Raw genomic sequence first — 17,914 nt, 5'->3', positions numbered from 1 at the left:
TTAAATACAGGATTCTTTTTCTGCTTCAGGAGAACCTGTCAGAGGTTCATTGCTCTTGAAATTATCTTCTTTATTCATAGGAGCATCTTCTCTTCCTCCATTTTCTGTGGATCTGGATTTCTTAGCTTGATAGTGCTTCTTTAACTGTATGAAGAAAAGGATTGCTAACAAGTAGGAAGGAGCTCTTAGCAACGCTGATAAGCCAAGGTAGGAATATCTGTGAAGAGCATAAAAGACAGTGCTAGTCTTTAATTTCTAAAAAAAAAAAAAAAAAAAACAGCAGCTTAGGAAAAAAAAATCTAAAACTCACTTTCTCTGAATAGTGCCATAAACTGCTATTACAAACACCTGCTAAAAAATTTATACAATGAAAACAGTTGGAGAGTGAAACTTCCATCCTGTTCTCTTTGCTCTTAAAGATTTTGAGATCAATTTAAGGTCTGAGATTTTTTTCAGGGCTAGAAATAGATGGAGAGCCCCATGTTGGGCTATTTTATATAAAAATAAAAAACACATCACAAGCAGTCAAGGGTTGAGTGAAAAAGAAGAAACCTAGAGAATGTTCCTCCTGGAGACAGTTTTTGTTTGTATTTAACCAATGCTCTCAGTTGCCTAATGTGATTTTTTTTTCATTTGTTTTTCTTTCAAGTGTGGCCATACACAAAGTTACCATTCTTGCCAGCATGAACAAACTACCTGCAAATAAAGTAAATTTGGGTATCTATCTTTCCTCTCTTACTGGCAAATCATACAACCCTAGATCTTTTAAAACAACTCAAGGGATATTTTACACATATGTGTGTGTATATATATATATATATGTATTTCATTCCATAAAGGTCTTGTCATTGACATGCCTTGTCATCCTAAGACTTCTCAATTTTGGAGTTCTGTGTTGATGTAAATCTAAGTCCAGCGTTAGCATTTGGCTAGTGTTTAATCAGTGGTGCCATATGTTATAATATAATAAAACAAGAAGTGTCTATCATCTGCAGTGAGGATAGGCATGGGACTCACTCTTTGTGCTCTAATTTACCTTACCTGTAAGCATTGGAGTCATATATTCTGCAAGCCCCTTGCTGCCCACAGCTTTTGCTTCCCCATTTCAAGCACGTCCTGTCAATCAATGCACCAAAGTAAACTGGAGCCGGAATCCCAGCTGCAATGAAACAAACAGAAATGTCTCAAGACACTCAAGACACCTTTTTTTTTCTTTTTCTTTTTCTTTTCTTTTTTTTTTTTTTCCGGCAGGTCCCATCGTGAACCCTAATAGCGGCATCGGTGGAGGATGAGACTGTGTGGAGATGTTCCTTTCCTTTATAAGTACTTCGTGCGGACGTTCAGAATAACTGGGACACCCTCTCTATGCCATGTGAATTGTCAGTTCCTGGGAAACTGCTCTCAGGGTGGAGGTTTGGCCAGGCTTGTAATCTCACACATTGCTTGCTCCAGCACACTGGTTTCTCCAACACAGTGCTTGGAGCCGCTGCTGGCTTTCAGGACAAATGTTAAGCTCTTACAGGAGAGAGCTGGTCTGTCTGTGTATGTAGCACTGAACCGACAGTGCGTTCTACTCACAGCCTAAACTAACCCTATATTTCTATCCAAAAGCAGTTGATATGAAGAGGCAGATCCAAGTATACATATTGGAATCGTATTTTATGTTAACTTTCTTCCTACACAGACACCCTGCATTCTTACATAGGGAATGATTTATTTTGTAAAACCAGGCTTATAATCTTGCACATTGCTTCATGCACAGGGTTCTTGTGAGTGTGAACTCAATAATCTGTCTATAGAGGTCTATGTGATGATCATGATGTCCTGCAGCCAGGGCATAAGAGGAATGTTCATTTTGGATGTCCCCAGAGAGGGATAGGGGAGTACAGAAGATTTGCACTCCAAGGCACCAGAAATTTTCACAAATTGATGGCCGTGACTTCTACAAGGAAAGCCGCTTGCTGTCCTGGTATGCTCAAGCAGAAGTCTGTAAGAGGGGCTAGGTCTTTTTTCATAAGACTTTTTTCCCCTTCCCATGGCCAGCAAAGCTCCAATGCCAATGGGATTCCATTGGCATAGTGTCAGAAAATTTTCTGGGTCAGATAATCTGCCCCGCTTATTGTGTGACAAGGAGAATACAAGAGGACAAAATGTAGGTACAACTTTCGGTCTCAAAATGTCTCATCTAAATCCCCAGTACTGACTACAGCCCTAATCAACCTCTGACTGTAGACATTTGTAAGCTGCTGGTGACATCTTAGGCTTCACAGCAAATCCATCTGGCTTGACTCTTCACACTTACGTTTCTCGACATTTCTAAAATGCTGGTTTTCCTATTCCATTGACAAAGAAAACATAAAAGGAATCAAACAGATAAATGATTTCCTGTCTGTCTAGGCATCTTAATTAACCATCTCATTAGCAATGCATCTCATTAGCAATCCTTAGATTAAAAGGAAAAAAGCACATTGCAGCATGCTAAAAAGGAAAGAGAATCTAAGCACTTGTGTATCATGAAACCAAAGTTTCAGCAGGGACAGCACTTTCTGCTGTGAGATCTCTTATTTTGTCGAATAAAGTCCTATTACAGCTTTTCCCTTTATTCTTAGTTGCAGCAGTATGCCTCAGTGAGAAAAGCTATCAGTTGAGTGGTAATTAAGATAATATTTTAGTTTTGCTTAGAAACTCATTTCCATTTTGGAACACAGTGCTCCCAAGTGCAACAATATTTAATAAGCAGACCAAAACATTTCAAAATTGTGTCAGTTGTTTTCACAGTGAACTCTCGATGGTATGTTGGACTTCAGGAATAACTCAGGATTTAAAAGCAATTTCAAGCATATATATGGTTTACAAATGGTGGCTGCACTGGTGTCATTTAAAGCTAGAGAAGCAAACATCTTAATTAGAGTAATTTCTCTTACCTAGCATTCTCACAATGAGTGTGTACAGACCAACTGCAAGAGATTTCAGCTCTGGTTGGACACATCTGAAAGAAAGAGGGATAAATAAGATGTATTTGCCTACTTAGTGCTTAGATATGCCTGTTAAACTGATGCTGTTTCCCCTGGATTTAACACTCCTAATCATAGAACGCTGAGCTGAAGCTCTCAGGAGGAGAGTGCTTCTGACATCTGCTGAAAGAGATGAATGGTGAATCAATTTATTGTTTTCCATCACATATCTCTTAGAAAGTCCATTTACTAATCATTCACTGAAGTGATGAAATTTTAAAGGCATAATTACACTCTCTGTCCTAGGGTTACTGAAATATGGCCCCCAGCTATCTTAAGTCACCGGCACAAATTTTCTCACTTGATGAGAAGTATTTTACTTGTGTGATGGAAAATATCTTACTGCTCTGAGGCAGAAGTGCTACATATAGATGCATTATTGCAGCATCGTTTTATTCTCAAATGACATTTGTCAAAGCAGACTGTTCAACTGCCACATCTTGAACTACGTCAAACTGTCTGGCAGTATGTCCATCAGTTTCGTGGGGAACCACATTCCAAGCATCTGAATTGAGCACTGATCTTGAATCCATTATACATCCAGTCTGTCATCTTACAAATATTAACATGGACAACATTCAAAAAGTTGTCTTGCAATGAGTAGGAAGGAGGGAGGGGGGAGTTTGCATTCTGATTTCCACACTCATTTAGGATGACATAGTGCCTTTGGGGCTCTCATTAAATTTTCCACTAATGTATTTTTCTACATTAAATAGAAAAGTAAGCTCTCTGAGAGAGCTTACTCTTCAGTTTACTGATAAGTATATGCTAGTTTATGTATGTTTTCTGATTGCATCCTGGTATCCCTGAACCTGTATACCACAAAAGGTATGTGCATAGGTGCCTCATATGTCCTGAATTTACAGACAGCCAGTGAGCATGATCTGTTAGGTCTACTCCACATCCAGGAATCTTGACAAATGTACAGTGTTTTCAAAATCCATGTGACCAAAATATCCAAACAGAGAAAGAAGACATGTTCTGGAAAACCTAGGAGTATGATACCTATAAGAGACACCATTATGGACGAGTTGGAAGCAACACACTTAAACAGCAGCAAAGTAAGGTTTAATACTACCAGCTGCAAACAAGTAGGAAATGAGAAAACTCATTAAAGAAAATATATTATACTGCGAGAGAGTTTTTGTTTCTAAAAAAAAAAAAAAAAAAAAAAAAAATGAGTCCTCCTGCTGGAAGGACTCTACCATTGGTGTATACTCACTTTTTTACTTACCTAAACATCAGCATGTAAGCTGGGATGCCTCCCAAGGCATAACAAAAGCCGCTTATGACTTGTATTACTGTATAATAAATAAAGTTCCTTGAACAGGTATCACTTTTTGGACATTGCCCCAAAGTGGCAGAGTTATTTCCCCACTGTGATCTGCTGGCTTCCAGGCAGCTACAGTTATGGAAGAGCTGAAAGACACAAGAGGGATTTGGTGGGACATTGCCAGTGTGGTGACACATCCCACCACCTGGCACAGGCGGAGGCTGCAGCCTCTAAGCGCCCTGCTTTTATCGCGTTTACATTAGAGGAGCAGCAGCAGCTTCTTTTCTTTCCTACAAACAGTGCTCAGAGGAGGAAGGGATGTTCCCTGGCACTGTGCTTTTATCAATGGACTTACCACCACTTTTTGGGAGGTGCTTGGAGCACCTGCAGGGCTGGCCTCAGCCTTTGCATCCCTGTAGGGGAGTCGAAAACGAACAGCAGGCTCAGGAATCGGTGTCTTTTGCAGCTGGGTTACACTACCTATTAGCAGACTTATCTCTGTGAAAAGCGCCCAAGTCATAGGTTTCTCCTGCTAAAGCTGGTGCATCAGCTACAGAGGTACCTTGCAGCTGTAAGCATCAGCTACCTGCCAAGTCATAGCTCATGCAGTGCTCTGAGGTCAGCAGCAGTTGTATTGAGAGTTTGAGAGCAACAACCCCCCTTTTAATCAGGAACTGAGAGGCATGGAGGTCTGCTGAGGTGAGGGGAGCTGTGCACCATGAACCTCAGTCTCTACAGACACAGGCTGGCTTCTGTGAGAGGCAACAGTCCCAGTCTCACAGATCCTGCTGAGCCCTACTTCTGTCCCTCCTTCAACTTGTAAGAGTTTAAGCAGAGAATCTCTTGGAAAAGATCACTGTAGGCACCAATAATAATCTATCTGGAAACAAAAAATCATTTGGAGAAAAAAATATCTCTGAATGGAAGAGAATGCCCTAGACCATGTATTTTCTAGGATGATCATCTGGCATCAGAAGACACGAGAATTACAGTGCGATGAAGCCGTATATCCATGCACTGGAACTGTTTTGCTCTCTGCCAAGCAGAGCTCAGCCATCTGGGAAAATAAGCCATATCCCACCGTGCCAGACAGAGTCTCACATAGAAACAAGCTGCCTCCCCTCAAATCATTGTTCATATTTATGCAAAAGTTACATTAATGCTCTGTACCAGGGAAGAGGGCAGCTATGTTAGTATACTTCCACTCTTGGCTGAAAACCTCAGAGCAGCCAAGATCAGGTCTATGAAAGCCAAATTATGGGCAACGGACGCAGACAAGATATAAGCACTTTGAATTATTTTTTTTCCATCTCTATGTTCAGTCCACAGAAGATGAAAGTTAGCATCTACAACAAAGGGCTTGTTTTTTTTAGCCTAATGTGTAATAACTCAGGGAAATATCTATGGCCTCCATGACATTTGTGGCCAGAGATCATAAACGTTTTACTTACTGTTCCTCAGTACCTTCGGTTTCCTCTAAATGTATGACACTACTAAATCTCTGATGTTATATAGAAAGTAAGCTAGTAAAAAATGCCCACAAACTGGAGGAAGTTCTTACCATGTTCTTTCCATGTCCCTCTGAAGTCGTGCACCCAGCAAGACATGCTGAAACATATGTAATTCCATTGTCTCCACACACGGGATCCCACACGTTGGTGGCACATTTGCAGTCAGAGTTGCAGGTAGAAAATAAGGCATTTTCATGGTGCTGAATGGGTTTGCTTAGAAGTTAAGTTTAGACAGGTGTAAGAACAACTTTCAATTCAATGCTAAGGTCAGTTTAATCCCTTTGACTTTCCCTTCTATCTGACAGTGTCAGTACTCTGATATTCAGGTCACATGCCAAGGACACAGGTTTTAATAATAGAGTTTCTACAGTATCAATCTCTTTGCTTGAGATTCTATCTGACTTCCACTGATATTAAGATTACTACATTATAAAGAATTTTACAATAAATAATGCTCCTACTGATTTTATCTTCCAGGTACAGATAGAAAAGAGTAAGAAAATAAAGCTGAAAGGCATTGACAGGTTAGCTAAGCTATCCCTTAATCGTAGATATGGCTAGCAACAGTTAAGAGAGCCTTGTCAAATGTTTGTTTAACTGTTGGTAAAAAGCATCGACAATGGAAACTATATTTCCTGGTCTTCACCATTAGAAATATTCCCCTCTTATAGTTTAGCCTAACTCCTCCTGGAGGACTGGAGTATTCCCTTTTACTTTCAGCCATCTTTTGGGTAGTGAGATCTGTAACACAGGTGTCTTCCTTCATCTCCTGCCTTCTGGAGTAAGGTTCATACTGAGTATGGCTCATATGTTTGCCACCTCTTTCATTTTAGGGCTTACTGAGTATATTCCATGTTCCACCATTTGCGTTCTTAGTGAAGACACTGTTAGGTACAGGGCACGTGGCAGACAGTTCATCCTCAGCTTCCAACAAATGTCAAAATTCCTTGCATCCTGCATATCTGGTTCCACATTTTATGCTTTGAACCAGTATGGTTTGATAAATGAGTTGTGGTGACAGATTATTCAGTTGAGGGTAAACCTTCAGGAAGCTGCCCACAAATTCATATCAGCTATGAGGGAATCTGAGCTGGCTGGACATGAGGCAGTGCTAACCCAGAAGTTGTACAGCCATGCTAGAGTGCCTCTGGGCCCCTCTGAGAGCCTTATCCTAGGACACATTCCCTGGATTGATGGCTTTATTCTCCCACCCCCCCCCCAAAAAAAAAAAAAAAAAAAAAAAAAAAAGCAGCCAGTAACTTCTGAATCCAGGTTCTAGTGAACATCATTAGTGGGCACAAAAGCTTCATTTTGCATTATAGCAGACTGAGAATCTAGCATATCCCAATCTTTCCATCTCTGTGCAAGATATGCTATGAATGTTCTCTGTTACATGTATTTCACCTTTTTACCAAGTTTTGACACACTTTGCTAGAAAATCCTTTCTGGTATAAAGTACGAGAAATAGCCAAACAACCCCTGTAGCAGCCAGATGACCTACATTGGTAACAATGTACTTTCACTAATATGTTTGTAATTGAACTTTTGCCAGTGCTGTACTCTGGCAAGCTCACACTCCTCTCTTTGATAAAACTACAACAATAACACTTGGTGGAGTTCACTTCCTCTAAGCAATGCAAAAGTGCTTTCCTATTTTAGCCTTGATACCATAATGTATAATTTGGACTATTTCCTTACTCCTATTAAGAAAAATGTGTTGTCTATTTTACACTCACCCATCATAGGACACTGTCAGTCCTGCCACTACATGGTTTTCACAACCCACAAAGAAGTGCAACTGTGTAAGCAGGAAGCCCAAAAATGACATGGTAAATGCAAACTTGGCTGCTCCAATGATGTTCATTTTATACTTCTTCATTATGAACCCTCCTAGGAAAATCCCAATACCTATAGGAGGTAAAGATGTCAAACCTGAAAGAGATTATAGAAGAGGAACGTTAAAATAAGAGACTTGCACCATAATAAAGGGCCGATTTTTGTCCTTGGGGCAATGTCCAAGACAGCTGTATGTTGTATCTGATGACTCTAAGTGGCTGCCTGCTCAGCCTGTTCCCTATATCTGGCATGATATTTTGAAGTGTCTAATTCTTTTAAATCTACTGCACACCCAGCTACCTCATACAGGCTTTGGCTCCCACTTCCACCCCAAGCACCCACCGTCAGACATTGCAACATTTGAAACTCCCACACCGCATCCATTCCACATTTTGAGTGCAGGGACACTCTTCCTTTATTCTGGTCCCACAGACACCAAAGGGGTAGTTTGTACGCTGCCTTCATACAATTCAGCTTCAGGAGAGACATCAGTCTATTCTACAAGGAATTCAGTCCCAGAAAAAGCGTGCCTGAACTCCTCCCCATGCACACACAGAGTCATTGCGCAGTGTCACTCACCTATGAGAAAGTTAGATTTAGATGTAGATTGTCCATACTGCTGTTCCATGTACTTTGGTTTGTAAGTCAAGAAACCGATAAAGCTACTGAACTGTAACAGTGAGCTGCACAAGAGCGTAAAGTACAATCGATTACTCAAGACTTTTTTCAGGGAAGTATAAAAATCTGAAAGGAAGGGATACATGAGTTGGCTTTGAAAGATGCATGCCATAATTGCTAGTGAGTAATCAATGAAATTTAGGGAAATTTTTTTTCCTCAGATGTCCAAGTGCAAAGCATACGGATCTTCATTTGCATAATATCTAAAAGCAACATCTGGTTCTCAAATGAAATACCAGAGATCAAGATAAGAGAAGAGAATCCCACAAAATGGCAAACTTAAAAGCAGACAGAACTGCTGATTAAGGCCTCGGTCCTGTAGTGAGATCCACACATGACACGAGTTTTCACACAGCAAAGAGTTAAGTTCACATGAATATCATCACAGGTTCAAGGCTAAGGGTTGAGATGCCCAATGGCATGTTTTCCAGTGAGATCTGAGCAAAGACAGAAGAATTTTCTTGATGACACAAAACCATCTCTTCCTTATACTCTATGTCTGCACTTTCCTAGCCTAAGGACTGCTCAGCCAGCACTGAAATTCAAACCTGCTGTATTTTCTTCAAAAAGCAAGGTGCTTCAGAGTCTCTGTGAGCTCTGTGATGATCAAAAAATAATCTGGCTTTCCTTATTGCCAAAGGAACCTTCTTATGTTTTCTTTAGGTTCTAATAAAAAAAAAATTCCCACAATCCTAATCTATTTTAGTGCAAAATTTTAGAGGTAGTTGTCATTCATGCAATGAATGCATGATCCTCACAGTTCTGAAGGTGCTCTTTGTCTTCAATTGCTAGCAGACACGTCCTTTCTTCAGAATAGCTACCTGGTTTAGTTTGAAGTGCTGGGGAGGCAAAGTATTTGGCAGAACACATTCCTGGTGTACACTGTACCAATTGTTTTCCATATTTATACAACGTGTAAAACACTTGCCTTTCAATATTGCTGTCCACTTTTTTGTCTTAGGTTTTACAGAAGTATGTGTCTTCCTCATAGCTCCCATCCCTTCCAGGAGACCAGATGAAGTTTTGTCATTATTGGCTTCCTCTGGCTTTTCCAGACTCTTTGGCAGGAAGCAGAAAGGAATAGCAGCTAGGAGACTGATTGTTCCAGCTATTATAAAACCAAGCCACCACGCACCCACCCAGCGGGAATCCTGTGGGGTTATAGTGATGCTTTCTAGAATTGAGTAAGACAGAAATGAGTTACTTAAAAGAATAAATTGAAAGTATCCACTCTTTACTTGCAAACATAACTACATTTGACAGTGTCTGGCTCTCAATGCTAAAGATAGTCATCTAATAAGAGACATTTCATTCAATGAAGGCATCAGGAATCACACCCTGGGTGGTGTTATGGTTCAGCTGCCTTCCTCTGGCACATGCTGACTGCTGTTTTGACTGGTATAAAGTCCAAGACAGAAGTCCTTAATACTTAAGAATACTTAATACTTAAGAATCCAAAATGGGTGGCAGACAAGCCCCAAACATTGGATCCTTTTTTTAAGATGTGACATTTCTAATGAAACTGTCCTTTGCTTACCCGAATTGTGTAGGTCAGTATTAAGTAAGTAGATTCTTTTTGACTTCAGTGAGATTAGCCATGAAATTACACTTGATTATGTATTACAAGAAAGATGAGAGTAGTTTGTTGTATTTTTGACTGTTATGTGCCTTCAGGCTTGTTGGTGGACCAACATTATAAGAATTTTCACTGTGTGATCAGAACTGGCTCAATGTCCTTATGCTTAGGTAAAATATAATGTTGGCTTAACACAGGACAGACATAAAATAATCCATCTATCCAAGTATAGGATCCTGAAGAGCTCACGTTCTTCCTCCTACCAGTAAAATGGGATCACCTGCTGCTGGTGATTGGATGCATTAGCTCCTGAAAATTTTCTGCTCGTCCACCCTGCCCAATCATCCCTGGCTTGCCAGGTGAAATGGAAGATGGACTGGCCAGGAAATATGGTCTCATGAATTGTTCCTGCCTCTCCCAAGTGTAAGTGTAAGTGTAAGAACAGGATAAGGGGCCATGATCACTACTTGTGGAGGTTGCGCTGCCTTCTCTGGCATTTTGCAGAAGTGATCGCATGCATTTTCTTCTCATTCAAGCAAGAAAGAAATATAAATATATTGCAAACATTAAAAGAATTCTAAATATTGTAAAATGCCCAGCTGAAAGGGGAGGTAGTTCACCAAAACTGAAAAGTATCTATGCCAACAAAACCCTTTCATTAAGACCTGCATTTAGTAAAACATCTTTGTTTAGTGAGAGTTCTTGTTACTAATATTTGAAATTAAGCATGTATTTAATCCTTTAATCCTAAAGCAGATAACTAAAATACATCCCCTGTCTAATTACATCTTTCTTCTCAAAACAAACTTCCAACAATATCTTGGAATATAGTAAAAACTTGCACAGATATATAGAGGAATCTGTTACCAACGGTGGTGCAAATTGATTATTATGTACTAGCTTACTTTACCTCTGATTTGCTTACCTAAATCCACAAATCCAATATCCACGTACAATTTTGCACATAGTGATCCCAACAGGAAACCAAATATTGGGCCGAACATGGCTATTGTGTGCAAACTTGCTGAAAACATATGAAGCAAATGCAAGTATGCTTTAATAGCTGAACAATTTCTTCTGCAGAAGATCATTTATCTCTTATGCCAAGAACCTCTCAGGTTGTTTTATGTTGAGATTACCTATATATACAGGTGCATTTTCTTCCTTAGCGAAATCATCAAGGTAAGAAATGCCCAGTGGTGTTATTGGTGTCTCGCCAATTCCTCGTAGCATGTTTCCCAGTAAGATATATATCCATATATATGATGAAGTTTCCTTTTCACAGCCTGCACATAATGAGGGTTATATCTTCAAAACAGAATAGTTGAACGGGAAATGGTGACAAATCTCATGAAATTAAACACATAAAGTGATTATCATTATGTAAGGAATTAACAACATTCTCCTTAGGGAATATTAAGACAAGGCTGTCAATCCCATTATATCTTTTAGTAACACTTACCTTAACCTTCATCATGTTTGATTTCTAAAGATAGAGGTATCATCCCCCCCCCCCCCCACCTCCAAAAAACCCCCCCAATTAAAAAACAATGCCAGATTGATATTGTCCTAAATATATTATCTGGCATATAACTTACATCTTTAAGTTGAGAAGCTAGAGATCATCACTGGCGCAGAACTTAGCAAAGCAAAATGAATGGCAGCTATACTCCATATTTATAAGTGAAATCATAGAAACCTCTATTCATTTATGGTTAATGCTGTGCAGCTTCAGCTCCCTTCATGCCATTCTTTTTGTTTTGCTTTGTTTTTGTTTGTTTTTTCCCTGGGTCTTGAGTCCCTAAATCTCTTTGGAGGTTAATTCTCTTTGCATGCATTTCCAGCAGTCCTTTGTACTTACACTTCCTTACCTGGTTGTGAGACTTCCAACAAAGTTTTGTTGGCATCTTGTTGTAGTAAACAAGGATTTACATCTGAAGTTAAGTTGACAGAAGATGTTGTACGTGGTGCCCTCTCATACTTATAACTGGAAACACACAACAGCACATTTAGAAGCAGTGTTTACTACGGAAATATTAGTAAAGTATGTAGCAATCACCTGACTGCTATTTATGTAAAGGGATTTTCTTTTTTTTAATATCAGACCAAAGTGTTAATGAAAGAGTAAAAGAAAGGGTTATTTTTAAAATATGGAAAACTGAAGTACTAAAATAAAGAGCAAACCAGAGTTAGAAGACATCTAAACAACCATCTAGAAGACACAGCTGTTTAAACTGGAAATTTCAAGAGGGATTTTGAAAATAGTTGAGATGATAGGATTGAACTTTTGGTGTCAAAATATAGGGTCTTGCCCAAGCCAGCTCCCTACACTGACCCCACAGACAAGGAGCAAAGGAGAACCTCTGGAGTGAGAGTCCCCCTTTTTATCTTAGATACTAGTCTTGGGGAGTGGGAAAGGGAGAAATCATCCTCCGGAGGTACCTGTTGGCCTGTTAACTGGCATTGGCCTTAGAAGGAGCCATTGTATAGCAGAGGGTGGATTAAGTTAATCTCCAAAAGGCACTGTTTGAGTGTATTTACAAGGTGCAGGTAATGCTATGGGGAGATGGCTGAGCTGCTCAGGTGCTAGAAGCAGTCCAGTTGTTTTAGCACAGTGATCTTCCCACATACTAGCCCTTGAGGTGCAAAGTACAGTTAGTTCAGGCAAAGCAATATGATAAAATATACTTTCTACCTCTAGAAACTAGACTGCTAGACCATGCAGTCTTATTTTCAGGTCGAAACAAAGAGTGTTCATCTCAGGAGATACTACACACCAATTTCCTCAGAAAAATTCAGTCCCTAGCTCATGAGAAACTTCATGAGTTCCCCAGTTTAGACAACACACACAGCTTGACTTAAGCAGTGGGAAACTAAAAATCTAATGGTGCACAATCCACCACTGTGATGAAATGTACCCTTTAGTTTTCTTTTTATAAAAGTACACCTAAAACTGATATACTACACCTAATAAAGCAACAGAAATATGTCTCACTGTATAGTTCCACTGTATCAGAGCTATGGCTAGAAACATTATTATATATAAGCAGAACACAGTAATTCTCTGAATCTGGAGAAGAAGCACAAAAATTATTTTAACCGAACACAGAAAATCAGTTTAACCAGCCATGACCATGTGGAACAGGAAAGAAAACCTGGGACCAGCTCTATGAGCATTGGTTCGTCTGTAAACTCTCGCTGAAGCTGAAAGGCTTCTTTGTGTGAGGGACTGCTATTTGCCCTGGGAGAGCACAGAACTGGTTTCATAAATAGGCTGCCCGAGGCTGCAACCAGGCTCTGGGTGCCTCTTTCAGGGAGCTGGATTTCTTCTAATGAGCACCTTTGTAGGTTGTTTTCTTCAATGATTTAGCTCTGAAGCCATGGTTTTGCATGAGAGTTGCCTGTTACTATAAATAAACTCATATCTCAGGTAGGGTTGTCACCCAGTACGAAGCTACCAGCTCAAAGCTTTGAGATCCTATTCAGAACAGCACCAATTGCAACTTAGTCTGGAAATCATGTAGGTGGGTTATATAGTAGGTGTATCTTAATACTTTTACTGTGATTGATAATGGTTTACTTTCCTGCCCACATAAACCTGACATCTTTATCAATACTTAGTGATACAACATTCCTAGACTACCACTGATTTTCCCCAATAAGGTGTTTGCAGAGTAAGCCATTCAGGATGATTATATAATTTTTTAAAGCAATAGCACTAGTATGGTAGGATGGCTGAAGACTTTCAAAGAAAGAACAGTATTTTTTTGTTTGAAAGTTGATTTTTCCAAAGATTTTCATCAGGATCTGTTTCCTGCCATATATATATGTGTGTGTGTGTGTGTGTGTGTGTGTGTGTATGCGTGTATATATATCTATATATATGTATATGCATATATGCATATATTGCATATATATATATATTCTGCATATATATATTTATATATATTATATAAATATTATTTTTATATATTGTAATATTTATTATATTATATTATAACATTTATTATTATAATATAATATTATATTATATTGTGTTATATTATATATAAATAGTATATAAAATGTATATATGTGTGTGTATATATATAATGATTTCCTAAAATAATTTCCTTTTCTGTCTCTACTCCAGAACAAATCTGACTGAAAATTAAAGCATTTTGATTTTCATATTTTTGCCTAAAGTTGAATTTTTACCTTGGAGGAACCTTATTTTTCCAACTAGATACAAAAAGTACAGTAATATATGTGTCACATGATTAATTATGTTTTCATTTGATGTATGTTGAGATAGCTGGGTCTTATTCAAGATGGGATTCCATAGATCTTTGGAAATCTAGGACTTAATATATACCAGCTTTTGCTCAAAAACCAGAAAGCAGTATCTAACTCCAAAATTCTGTTACCCAAATTAATCTTGTTTAGTACTTACTATCCCATGAAGAAATGAGGCATCGCTGTTAAAAGACATCCCAAAGCCATAATAAAGCATCCTAAGGCTATTACTTTAGGCCTATGAAATTTAGCTCCAAAGTAACTTACGAATGCTATCACGAGCAAATTACCTAAAAAAGAAAGAACAAAAATTAGTATCAGATGCTGTGTCTCGTATTGCTCTGAAAATTTTGCTCTGTGTAATGGGATATCCATTACCCATCTCAAAACTTCCATCAACGAGACCAACTGTAGAAGACGTAAGGTCAAACCTTCTTTCAATCTGAGTGATGGAACTTTTCATGACTGTACCAGACAACGTTTTACAGAAGTAGCTGAACGACAAAGCAGCGAGAAACACCTGAGGAAAGATGAAGATGGAAAATGAGAGGTAAGAATAGGGAAGCAGATCATAGAGAGATGAAATAAGTTTAAACTTGAGCGGAACAATTATTACAGTATATATTTTACTCGGGTTGACTTTGTTAATCCAATGCCAGCGACAACATTATGTGTGAATTTTCACATGTTTTAATGCCACGGAGAGTCCTGACAGTCTTTCAGTAAGGTTTGCTCCCGGCTCTGGTTTCCCCTGCTGAGGAGGGCTGACCTTAGGCTGAGAGCAGCCACCTGCTTTACCTGTGTTCAGGGTTGCCCTGGCCATCCTGATGGCCAGAAAGCTTGATCTTTCCTGAGTTGTTGGTCAAAGGTTTTCCAAGGCAGAAATCCTATGGACTGTGGAACTAAAATGTGGCAAACAACTCCCTGGGGACTGCTTACCTTGCTGATGTTCAGTGATGAAGTTTGTTAGAGTGCTGAGGCCCAGGGTTGGGTAGCTGAAATGGTGGGATTTCTAGATGTCACAGAAATGTTAAATGTGCCCCTGCTAAAATTCCCCATCAACAGGGATTTACTGAAATTAATCTAATCTCACACGAACCTTAGCCACAACTACCTTCTGCGCTGGCCATGTGTTACGTACTTTAGGCTTGTTCGTTCGGATGTATGTCTGTTTAGATATATTTTAAATATATACATCATAGCTATGTTGCTTGTGTACTGCATGCCTCATAAAGGAAAGCTTAATATTCTTTGTAATTTCAAAGTTGCTTCCACTAACACATATTGTGGCTTTTGCAAATAGATATATTTGATAACAAGTTAAACTAAGTCTGTTTAAATATTATCCAACTATTTCAACAGCGACTAAAAACAAATAGACTTATTGCTCCCTGGGTAAAAGTTACAATACAATACAACATTGAGTAAGGAAAAGAAATACATGTTTAGACCTTAGACTGTAAGAAATAATGCCAATCCTGACAGTAAATGCTTGAAAATAGTTATATTTATTCTCTTTTGGTCTAGGAATGAAGGGAAAAAAATTGCAAGTACAGGTCTTGGTCCTGATATGTGTTATATTTGCTGAGTCAGCCTGGCAGAAAAGACAGTGAGAACCACCTTTCTTGCCTGGTTCCAGCAAGGATCTCTCTCGAGTTCTGGCTGAAATCACAAACTGCAGATAAGCATGAAAACACAAACAGAAATGACCTAGGTGTTTTGGGTTTGAAAACACAGTGCCAATGTAAACCATAAAACCCTTTGATAGGAAGGTGAAGTAGAAAGGAATTTACCTTTTTTACCCTTAAAGATACTGTGTCTATTAAACTCCAATTCTATAAAGGGAGTCTCAGGACACGCAGTTACAGGTTCACTGCCTTGCAGCATTGCCTGTGTGCGTGGTGATAAAGTTAGTCCCACAATTCTCCCAGAGAGATCAGATTCTACTTTTGCAGGTGTATATGGATAGCAAAAGTGAGTCATAAAATAGAAAATGTGACAACCTTTGCCCAGTACCATAGCTAAACAATGCCGAATGTTTGAGCAATTTACAATTTCCTATTTTTTCTGTTAATCTTTCTTTTGCAGACTGCGTCCTCGCTTACAGCTCCACTGAGCCTACAGAATTAACCTGAGATGAAGCTGGCTCAGGAACTAGCCAAGATGCAGACCCAAACACATCACTGTCACAGGAATCCTGCCCTTGTAGTATTTACAGCTCAGCCAGAAACGATAAATCCTAAGGCTCTAATATGAAAGCAAAATTCTCATTAGTCTACCAGCTTTGTTCAGTCAATGAATTAAACTCTTCCGGTGTGTTTCTGAAAGCTCAGGTACTCATGTGAATCAGTGGACTGCTTGGCCTAAAGACCTTAGTATTTGCTAAAAACCCTGGAATAGGAGTCGTGTCACCCCATTTTGGCCCTACAAAAAAGGGGGGACAATTGCAGCCTCCAGACATCAATGTGTCTTTGCCACCTATTTTAGGATGGATGAAATCTTCCACTGGAGATTGCTACCTCTCTTGAGTGACTAAGGAGGAGGCTTAAGTATGGCTAACCTGAGAGTAAATATGTTAGCTCAGGAATTTCTATTTTCTTTAGGACAAAGTTTGATAAGATCCAACCCTTCTCCAGTGTGTGCTCATTTTCAGAAAAGATTGGGGGAACAAGAATGAAGTAATCTGCCACATCATATCTTGAACAACATTTCTAAACATATGACAGCAGTAATTTGTGGTGATATTGATAAGGCACCAAACCTTCAGGCCTGTACAACAAGAAGTCTTCTTTTTGACTGGCAGTTGTTTATTTGCTTCATCATCCAAAAGCTGGGCAGGTTCTGCTTCCTTGTTTGAGTCATCAGCATGGTTGGATTCAGTTTCCACTGTCATGGTTGATTTCTTTAATGAATTATCTAAACCCAAGAGAAAACGATAATAAATGCAGGAACACATATGTCAAGGTAAAGTTGGGTAAGAATCTGTCTGATGAAACAGCAGTTATGGGAAAATGATGAGATGTTGAAATTGAATCTTTTCATTGGAAAGGATTTGGTTCAATGACTTGGGTGTTTCAAAGTGTATATTTGCTTAAGTTCTGAAGTATCTTGTTTTGACTTCTCTTTTTTTTAAATAAAATAGTTCTTCCCCCTTCTCTCTCCATTTTTTTTGTGTTTGTGTTTTTAAGAGAGAGCACTTCTGTCCAAAAACAACTTAAAGAGAGATCAGTGCTGAAGAACAGGGAGTCTGAGGGAAGTTTTGCATTCTTTGGCCGAGTAGATTAGGGGTCAGTCAGCACTGTGGGAGGATCTGTGATGCCACCATGCCATCTATGTTCATCCTGCTTATTCTTTTGCACTGTCTGGCACAAACAATTCTTAACGACAAAAAGAAGTAATTAATTCAGCTACCTAAGGTCCTGTAAGGAGCTCAGAGGTTCTTTCTTCTTGCAATGGCATGCAAGGTATCCTTAGTATCTTTCTGTCTGCAGAATGCAATCTATATCTATATCTATGCATGAGACCCACTACTATTCAGCAGTTCAGTAGAATTGCTCCAGTTCCCCTGTGAAGAGCACATACTGCAGCCACAGAAGACTAATCTTTTCCCTCTTTCAAAATAACAGAACTTTTTATTGTTGAAAGATTAGTTGCATGATTAAGTCGAATTTGATTTTATTGCAACAAAAATTGCAAACTTCACATTTGTCTTTACTGACTGTTTAGAATTCTATACTGGAGGGATGGATAA

General features: G+C 39.0%; 1 protein-coding gene across 1 annotated transcript; it reads right to left on the bottom strand.

The window, feature by feature from the left end:
- LOC134137473 (solute carrier organic anion transporter family member 1C1-like) lies at nucleotides 1-17,056 on the bottom strand. The gene is made up of 14 exons (XM_062570487.1): nucleotides 16,925-17,056; nucleotides 14,542-14,683; nucleotides 14,321-14,453; nucleotides 11,760-11,875; nucleotides 11,028-11,174; nucleotides 10,814-10,912; nucleotides 9,241-9,486; nucleotides 8,214-8,378; nucleotides 7,535-7,730; nucleotides 5,849-6,011; nucleotides 4,249-4,433; nucleotides 2,925-2,989; nucleotides 1,042-1,159; nucleotides 1-217 (listed from the first exon to the last, which is right to left on the bottom strand). Exons 1-14 carry the CDS (start codon nucleotides 17,054-17,056, stop codon nucleotides 1-3), a joined length of 2,124 nt encoding a protein of 707 aa, XP_062426471.1.
- Nucleotides 17,057-17,914: the final 858 nt, after the last annotated feature.

This window comes from Rhea pennata, chromosome 1 (genome assembly GCF_028389875.1).
Source record: "Rhea pennata isolate bPtePen1 chromosome 1, bPtePen1.pri, whole genome shotgun sequence".
In the NCBI taxonomy this organism is placed as follows: Eukaryota; Metazoa; Chordata; class Aves; order Rheiformes; family Rheidae; genus Rhea; species Rhea pennata.
The sequence above is the reverse complement of the archived record's forward strand: the minus strand, read 5'-3'. Positions and strand labels throughout refer to the sequence as shown.